This window comes from Eleginops maclovinus, chromosome 15 (assembly GCF_036324505.1).
Source record: "Eleginops maclovinus isolate JMC-PN-2008 ecotype Puerto Natales chromosome 15, JC_Emac_rtc_rv5, whole genome shotgun sequence".
In the NCBI taxonomy this organism is placed as follows: domain Eukaryota; kingdom Metazoa; phylum Chordata; class Actinopteri; order Perciformes; family Eleginopidae; genus Eleginops; species Eleginops maclovinus.
Window position 1 is genome coordinate 1,644,650 of NC_086363.1, and position 9,796 is coordinate 1,654,445.

Below are 9,796 nucleotides of genomic sequence, written 5' to 3' on the forward strand. Positions count from 1 at the left end.
GTGGGCAATTGCAAATGTTGAATACCGTTGAATACAATTATGAATGATTTTTCTTGAATTTGCATTTCACTTTACAACTACTAAAAGCACTATCAGTTATTGTAGGGTTTAGTAGCTGAACCATAATCACCTGGCATAGAGAGGTTCATCCTGCAGGCTGTCCTCGCTGATACTCTGCTGGAGGAGGTGCTGATGTTGGTGTTGGTGAGATCCCATACCTGTGTATAAAACATATCTATCAAAACCCACACTCCTGTGGAATGTAGTCTATGTCTCAGTCAGTAATGTGATGACTACAGACTAGATGGCAGTTTATTGTGTCTTGCTAGGCTTACCACCAGTGCTACTGCCAACTCTCTTTGTTCTGCCGGCTATATCGCTGCTGATGTGGGGGGATCCTGTTTGGCCGGGCCATGCCCCATGTTCCAGGACCTCCTGTTTGATCGACATCTCAGCACCCAGTGGTTCCTGGACGACTGCCTCTGGATAAACACTCAGTGAAGCCTGTCAAATGAATAGAAACAGGGAAATTGGTCAGTCATTATGGAATTGAATGATGTGATACAGGTACAAGAACAGTATACAAGAATTGGAGGAAGTTGGTGGAATTGCCAAGAAAATGTTAATTTTGGTGCCTTGGACCTTACTAAAACCCATTTTCCTTTACCCTCTAAGTCAAGCTGTTATAAATCAACACAGGAAGTTTTCTCTTAATAGCAAACTTACAAACCCTAACCCTAACCTTAGGATTTACAATAGTAATGCTACCTGTCGGACAAGTAATCCTCGCCGGCGTTCCTTCATTGCAGAGGCACTCGAGTATATCTCTCCCTGTCTGGAGGAGGACAAGCTTCCGTAGTCAAATGATTTGCTGCGCATCTCAGGAAACTCTGTGGGCAGTGTGCACGGTGCCTGCTCTGATGAAGATCTCCTCATCTCCCTCTGCTGGTGGTGGCTGGAATGACCGCTGCCAGGTACCGTCAGGAACTCCGACTGCTTTGGTCCACTGCCAGCAGTCGAAGAATCATCCTGGATCAGAATCGAAAAGACAATTGGTCAATTTGGTCTTTTTTGGAAGATGCTGCCTCTCATAGGTGATGCATGACAACAGAGAAAGTAATAATATTGGACTGGCACATAATGGTCCCGGGGACATCTCATCGAAAACAAGTTGAGATCCTAAGGTTTATTGCTCTTATTCTAAGTTAAATACAATGTAATGTAATTTTGTTGAATGAGGTACCTGTTTGGTGGGTGAGGCAGACTTGAGGCCTTCCTCTCTGTCAAAGGACATGGAGAAGGAAGAGGAGTGGGAAAGGTTGCTCTCCTGACTGGGGCTGCGAGAAAGGCTTGTGCACGTTGACTCGAAGCTGGATTCCCCTGACGAGTGCTCCATATCCGCCAGGCGCAACCTCTTCTTCTTGGGTGGTAGCTTTTCCGATGGCATCTGAGCGAGTGTATCACTCCTCTGTGGCAGCTGGAACTCCTCCACATGCTGCGGCTGCTTCTCCGGTTCCTTCGCCATTGGAAATTCTGTATCTTTGTCCTCCGTAACCCTGATCTCAGGAACTTGGATGTTGGGTTGTCGGACTAGCTTGGGCGGGACTTGATAAGGCTGGCCAGGGGATGGTGCAGCTGACGAGGATGAAAGGGAGGCGAGGTCGCTGTCACTCTGCAGCTGCTGCTCTGTACTCTCTGCCCTAGGTGGTAAGGCGGATTCAGGACTCAGAGCATCCTCAAAGATGTCGGTGTCAGATTGTTCAGAGTACTGGCTAGATAGAGCTTTCTCTGAAGGATGATATCCTGGATGCTCAAAGGACTCTGACTTCTCAAAGGAATTTGGCTGACTGAGGGAGTTGGTGTGCTGGATGACTGATATGACATTCACAGCTGCCTTCCTGCCCTCAGAGTCAGGAAATAATGCAATGTCCTCAGAACACATGCTGGTACAGGTGTCAAAGCTGTCAGACTGGCTGTGAGCGCTGTGAAGAGAGCCCTTTCCTGTTGGAGTGCCCCTCGACCCATCAAAACTACCCTGTTTAAACTCGAAGTCCCCTATCATCTCCACTGAACCACTACAGCTACTGTCGCAGTGCCCGGGGCTGTCCTCTTCATCACCAACACTCTTCTCTTTCCTCCTTTTTCTTGTGGCTATTTCTGACATGCTAATTTTAGTACCATATGGGCTGTAGGAAATGTGCTCAGGGATTCCTGGGTTGCGCTCAACAAGCTTCATACCCAAGGATGAAGCTATATTCTTGGGCATGTGTCCAAAGCCCTCAGCCTCCCCTACATGGGCTTCATTGGCTGAGTGTTCAAATGCAGCCTGTCTTGTGAGTCTGCGCCCTGGTGGGTAAAACACATCATCCGGCGCCATCATCTCATCAAATGAGTGGCTGCCTCGAATTGATGGGGGCACACTTAGGTTAGAGGGGGAGGAAGTTGGCATGGAGTTACTCCTAATAAGTTGTCCAGAATCTGATGGAGGCTCGAGAAGGCCTGTACTGCTTTGACAGGGTCCTGTTGGATACTGCTTAGGATCTCCTGAGACTCCTACATCTCCCCTGAAACAGATATGATCCTCAGCTATCTTCCCCATCTCCAGAATAGCACCTGATTGCTTTAAGCTCGTTAGGCTGCTGGGGTCTGCCCCTGCCATGCCAACTGCAATAGACTGTCTGGATCTGGAGTCGGGTCGGCCGTACCAAGTCCGACCAAACATAATCTCTTCGTACGTCTTGACATTATTATTTGGAGGGCTGATCTGCTGCTCTGCACTCTCAGAGCGGGAAAAGTATCCAGAGTCTGTGCTGCCCTTGCTGTGAGGACTGAGGAGGTTCAAGGACTGGGACATGGCAGAGTCCGAGTCCTGACCTTTTTTCTCATTTATCCTCAGGGCTAAACGTTGTTTGATGGAAGGGGAGTCATCCAGTGAATGCGCTCTTGTGCCACCATGTGATGCCATCATGTGGTGTGACGCCTTTATGTCCTGAAAGGGAGGGCACTCCATTCCTGTGGAGGGGACTCCCCCAATCTTGGGTACAATAAGGATAGGCACTTTCATAGATCCCACAAGTAGCTCTTCAGCTGAGTCTGCATATGCCGGCTCCACACCACCTACACAATGAGAAAGAGTGGAGCATGGAACAGAGAAGAGTAAACAGATTAGAATTGACAAAAAAAGGTCCATACCGATCAAAACATTATGCATTAAAAACCTCAGAATCTACAGACAACACTGTGATGAGTCCGGAGAACTTTTAAGGTTACCTGTATTCTTGTCAGCACCAAAGGGGATGTGCGGGATGGGGCTGTCTTTGTCCGTCAGCATGGTGGAGCCATCCACACCTTCCTCATCGGTGTCAGTACTCTGCTCTCCATCTGAGTGGACCTCAGCATCCCCGCCTGGAGAGGCCTGGTCCATGTCCCCACTGCGAGCCACAGCTAGTTCTGAAAATGGTACGAGTCCAGCCTTGATGGCATGAGCATGGGACTTGCGATGCTTGTAAAGGTTGCTCTTGGTTTTGAAGGAAAAGCCACATGGTACACATGGATACGGCCTCTCTCCAGTATGTGAACGGATGTGCTTCTTCAAGACGCTGGGTTTGGCGCAAGCTCGTCCGCAGTAGTGACAGATATACTTTCCGGGCTTTTTCGGCTTCAGCTCTTTTTTGCTGTAGCCCTCCTCTCCAGGCTCAGGGCCCGACTGAGAATACTGTCCGAAAGAGCTGGGTAAACTGGGAGATTTCTGGCGGGGAAACCTCCCTGCCCCAGCCCCATGAGGATGAGTGTGTCCTGGGTGTCCTACAGGGTACAGATCATCTGAGGGCAACTGGCCAGCAAAAGGCCAGGCATGAGGCTCTAGACCTGGCTGGGGTTTGGCTCCTGAGAGGAAGCGCTCAGGTTGGGGGTGCTGAGGGTACGGCTGGCCAAGCTGGTAGGAGTATCCCCTTGGGAACCCCTGTGCAAAGGGCCCTTGGGAATCTTGAGATGGTGGGCCTCCAATGGCCCCAACTGCAGAAGGTCCTGATAGCAGCTTCCCAGAATTCCCTGTAATTGCGTACTTCTGCTGAGGTGCTGATCCAACCGCGGCACCACACGGCAAACTCTCACGGTGTTTTGAGTCTGGGTCAGCAAAAGTGCTTCGTTTTGTGTTAGCAGAAGGCTCCGATGCCCACTTTCTTTGAAGAGGTGCCTTCTCCTTCACTAGGTCCTTATTTGAGCATCTCGGCCCTGATTCACGAGCCTCCATTTTTGTGAAGCTCTTCCGGGGGTTAGAAGAGGAAGGAGGGAGGGGATGGTGGGGGAGTTGGGAGGGTGGGTTTTTCAAGGGTTACAAGGTCCCAAAACTACCAGGCATGATAGCTGAACCTTTGATGGCTGCCAACAAGTTCACAGAAACAGGAAGTACCCGTCCATTGCAGAAATAGACTGACTGGAAAGCCAGGCTGGAAACAGGAATCAGAGAGTGGGAGTAAAAGGGGAGCCTTAGAGGATAACATCAGAAACGTCTCTCTCCTTTTGCCATTTTGTAAACACTAATGTCGCTGTGCGTTGTTTTTCTGTCCAGTTCATCCAAAGACAGAGGAATCCTTGAGTGATCTGCAGAGGACACACAAAGAATACAAACATTGCTGGAGTGCATTTTAAATTACTATGTATTTATTAACCATTCAGACTAAGTTTAAACCCACTGAATTTGATCAAAGGGTGAATACTAACTTTCTTTAGGGGAAAGTGCTTGTTGATCCTCTTTCTTTAGCTTCGAAAGTCATCCAGTTTTCTCAATCAAACCTGCACCAAAACAAAAGAGAGAAAGCCAATTAGTTTAGAAAAGTTCCAGAAATACAATCCAAAACAAGTTACAGCCTGACAACTCGTCTGACCATGAGTTGGTTTTGGTTTGTACGATATGACGTAACACAATGCGACACAACAAACCTAGTTGTACAGAGAGTAGTGATTAAGTTGTCGTGCCTGATGTGCGAATGTAAATGTCATTGATTGCTCAGTTACTTTCTTCTCACAGGAATCCATCTGTGCTTTCTGCCTTTTCCACCCCTTCCTCCTCCCTCCTCCCTCCCTCCCGCCTCCTTCCACTCAGTGAGTCACCGTTGCAAAGCAAACCCACGCTGTTCCTAAAAAGACACAAAGGCTTATAAATAGTGCTTGTGGAAGTGACGTCGGTGTGTCATAATGTGTGTGGGCGTCCAAAAAGGCCAAGTCGAAGAGCAGCCATCAGCGCTAGCACCTTTCCTTCCTCTCTAGGTGTTACAGTTTGATCCAACTTGGTGTGTTCTTGTTCAAAGAGCAAACAAGAGAACACACACACACACACACACACACACACACACACACACACACACACACACACACACACACACACACACACACACACACACACACACACACACACACACACACACACACACACACACACACACAGATTAAATACTCGCAGGCATTGCAACTGCACTGCAAACACTGCAGTAAACAGGGGAGATGTGAGAACTTCCGTTGTTTAACGTTTCTCTACCACACCAACACCTGACAGCACAAAGCCGCAGAGCGCACACACACACACACACACACACACACACACACACACACACACACACACACACACACACACACACACACACACACACTGAAGTTGCCGTTTTGCTTTGTATTTCTTCATCTTAGGGTTTAAAAAAAAACTTCACACTGATTGTGACACACATTCACATCACACACACACACACATTCACATCACACACACACACAGTGCGGACTCTGTGCTGGTAAGCAGGCCTCATGACGTGTGCGTCTAGGGGCCCAACGTGAGATCTATAAATAGCGATAGAGGAAAACAAGCTGCATTCGTAGAAGTAGGAATGTTAACTTTGGGCTACCTTGTGTTTTTCACTTGCACCCCCTCTATACACACACACACACACACACACACACACACACACACACACACACACACACACACACACACACACACACACACACACACACACACACACACACACACACACACACACACACACACACACACACACACACACACACACACACACACACACACAGAACATTAGCTCAGACCTGGGTCATATTTTTATGTTTTCCATGCTGTTAACAGTTCAAGAATGTGTTTGGAAACACGAACGACTGAAAGAAACATCAGATTCATTTCATTGGTTTGTATGAGGGTCAGCTGACAACAATCTGTAGACTTGGAGTCAAAGTTGATGCTGACAACATTGCGTCTGGTACGATTCCCCAAAGGGTGAATCACACAAGCGTCGTAGCTTCATTTCTTATGTGTCATCACTTGTAGCACGTGTCAGGTGTGAGACACAGGAAAGGTATAGTAGATGGGAGCAGATAAGTGAGACCAGGGAGGAAAAATGACCAACAAACATCTTTTTTAATTTAGAAAATGTCAGTTTTTTGCTTCAAATCATGCTTCTACTTTGAATAGGGCATGCATGTCACGCTTCCTGTCGTCTGACTCCAGCAGGAAGAATTGGAAGACTCATCCGGGACATTAACCCTTAGAAAACATCATGATCTCAGGTTGCTGTAATTGGTCACCCAAACTTTTGTTGGTATTCATAACATTTAGCAGGAATGTTTTTGGGCTGCCTCCTCTAGAACCATGGGACATAGGGTTTGATTTAATATGGCTTTTCTTAGATTTAAGTGCAGCTATTTCAACAATTTCACAATGGCTGCAACAGGAAACATCCAGCCTTTGTGTTTCCAATACCAATAATTCATCCAATTAGACCAAATACATTTCTTCTCCCACCATAAATATGTTTTTGACACACCCAAGATGACTACCACCAAACTTCTATATAAATACAAGTCGATTAAAGCTTGGCAGGACAAAGAAAGGCTAACTTTGTTATTTCAACAACACACTGTTTTGTGACTACTCCAGTTACTGTCACACACACCTCAACAGCTCTGTGACCTCCTGACACACACTTATGATAACCTTGCAGAGGGCTTGACCTTAAAGCCTGCAGATAACTCATTTAGACTCCAGTTCAACGTTATGTAAGGTAGACTGGTTTTGTAATGAAGGTGCTGAATGATGGCAGTCTGCAGAGTCAGAGGGGGTGTGTAGTGAATGGCTTACATAAAGCTTTATTCATACAACCTGCTCCAGTTCCTGTGCGTAGGAGAGAGACATAGCTCTACTGCCGTGTGTGTGTGTGTGTGTGTGTGTGTGTGTGTGTGTGTGTATGAGCGTGGGAAGTGTGTGTGTGTAGGCTGGTAAAGGGCATGACGAGACACCCGAGTTGTAGGTAGGTCAGAACAAGTTGCATTAAGAGGCTATACTCTGAAGCAAAAATAGTGCCGAAACACACAAAGTGATTTGTCAGAATGCTTTAAATAACCGGAGTTACCTAACGCGAAGGAGCAGAGATCAGATCAGCTTTGAGAGACATGGAAATAGATCTCTCCGGTGCTTTATACCCACGGCATCCTTTTCTCTCAGAATAACAGACCTTTCTCTTTGGTGTCCATGTGTAGGTGAGGGATCTACAGTGAGACCTGAGTTACCCACCCACAGGCAGGTGTGTGATTGCATAAAAACACTGACCCGTTTTGGGGATCTGAAGTGAATCGCAAACACCTCCGTGGATTCATTGAATAACAGCTGACTTGTTCATGGTTATTTTCCAACTCACAGGCAATTTAAAGACTCAACAACGCCCGGGGATCACGCACACGGATCCGGATCTACATCTGATGTTATGCCAGACATTAACACACATCCTAAATGTCTACATGCTCGCACTTGACACTACTTTGTACATTCCTGCACAAATAATCATTCTCGTGTTTGTATTTCTTATATGATTCCTGCGCGGTTTAATGGTGTTTCACAACAATGCATGCCTCTAGAGTCGTGCTGAAGCTATCGATGGTTGCAATTTGAAGGCAAAACCTGATCTGTGTGTATCAGAGGCCTGGTGTCTAGTACTGTAAAACACCAACTTTACCTTGAGAAAAACAAACTTGAAGAACAAAACAAAAGAAGCAACTGGCACAGCACTTTGCCGTTATTAAATACTGTCAAAAATGCATTGAAATCATGGACAATCAGATCCAAAAACAGGTGAATATCATTACCAATACAGTTTAAACACACTCCTAACGCCATCACGTTTCATTTCTGCACCAAAAATGCATTTAGACTCGACATCCAGTCCTACTTTCTTTCCAACACAGCAATAATCTCTGAAGGAGAACCTTGTTGGATCCGATAGCAACAAAGATCAATTCTTTCTAAAGCTTCGGGTGTTTGGTGAGAATCCATTCTGTCTTGTTTGTCCCATGGTGGCCTTTCCAAAGCACCTCGTACAATCCTGCAGAGCCATATCTCAGAGCGCATTTGTCTGTCCCAAATGTTCTTAGACCCTCCTGTGCTCGATAATGCAGATGTCGATACACAAAGGATTTAAGATAACTGGGCTGCATGCAGGTATGAACAAGAACACTCGAATGCATGCCCAAACCCTGGAGGTATGAGTACTGTGTGGGCATCAACCATGCAGTAGGAACAGAAGCAGTGTGTGTGTGTGTGTGTGTGTGGTTTCAGTTGAGCTTCGTCATGCATGTTTCTCACTTGACACACACACACACACACACACACACACACAATCCATCCCCTACAGTGTCTTGTTCAGAAATGCAGTAGATAAGCCTCCCGTTTACTTTCAATGAAAGGCCCGGACGAGGGCAGAGCCGTGTGTGTGTGTGTGTGTGTGTGTGTGTGTGTGTGTGTGTGTGTGTGTGTGTGTGTGTGTGTGTGTGTGTGTGTGTGTGTGTGTGTGTGTGTGTGTGTGTGTGTGTGTGTGTGTGTGTGTGTGTGTGTGGTGGCTAGTTATTCTTAAATTGGCCTGCCAGGGTGCCACATACCAACTGGAATGGTTTGAATTCCTGTGACACAAAAACAGAAGGAAGGTAACTGTGTGTGTGTGTGTGTGTGTGTGTGTGTGTGTGTGTGTGTGTGTGTGTGTGTGTGTGTGTGTGTGTGTGTGTGTGTGTGTGTGTGTGTGTGTGTGTGTGTGTGTGTGTGTGTGTGTGTGTGTGTTTATTGCCCTGTCCATCACCTTTTTGCACATGCAGCATTATATATTACCAGTCCTTAAACAATAACAAGGACACAACAGAAAAAGGACAGAGGACTCGGGTGAGAGGGTAAGGAAGAAGGATACAAGGACACAACCCAAAGTAAGTGATTATTAGGAAACAAATACAGGCAACAAGGACACACGGAGTAGGATAAGAATGAGGTTAAGGAGGAAGGAGGCAAGGAGATGAAACAACACAAACACTAAAACAGGACAAGGATTATTAACAGAGACCATTGAAAGAGTGCAAGGATGCAAAGGAGGGAGACAAGGACACATCACACATTGGTAAAGGGTGCCAAGACGAAGGAACCAACGCTTCAGAAAGGGAACTACAAATTAGGGTACACAAACAGTGAAGAAATGAGCAAACAAAGCCCGAAAAAAGGACACAAACAAGGACAGAAGCACACAATAAAGACCCCTTAACAATACCCCTTCAGTGAGAGGACTAAGGAGACGCATTATGGGCTGTGGGTTTTTTAAATGGGACGTAGCCGATGAGGATGAAAGTCATGCCAGCTCAGATCAGGTTACTGTACCACCACTATCATATACCAAATACATGAATGCATGGATTACACACACACACACACACACACACACACACACACACACACACACACACACACACACACACACACACACACACACAC

At 46.6% G+C, this 9,796-nt stretch overlaps 1 protein-coding gene across 3 annotated transcripts in view; it reads right to left on the minus strand.

Moving 5' to 3' along the window:
* The window catches only part of hivep2a (HIVEP zinc finger 2a), a 91,350-nt gene that overhangs the window by 16,968 nt on the left and 64,586 nt on the right, over positions 1-9,796 (minus strand). For all 3 annotated transcript variants that reach the window (XM_063901879.1, XM_063901877.1, XM_063901878.1), the window contains 6 exons: positions 4,723-4,794; positions 3,271-4,602; positions 1,244-3,117; positions 769-1,029; positions 336-504; positions 131-218 (listed from right to left, as the gene is read on the minus strand). In XM_063901879.1, the coding sequence (XP_063757949.1) occupies positions 131-218; positions 336-504; positions 769-1,029; positions 1,244-3,117; positions 3,271-4,252 (3,374 nt within the window). In that variant the 5' untranslated portion in view covers positions 4,253-4,602; positions 4,723-4,794. The remainder of the gene's footprint in view (positions 1-130; positions 219-335; positions 505-768; positions 1,030-1,243; positions 3,118-3,270; positions 4,603-4,722; positions 4,795-9,796) is intronic.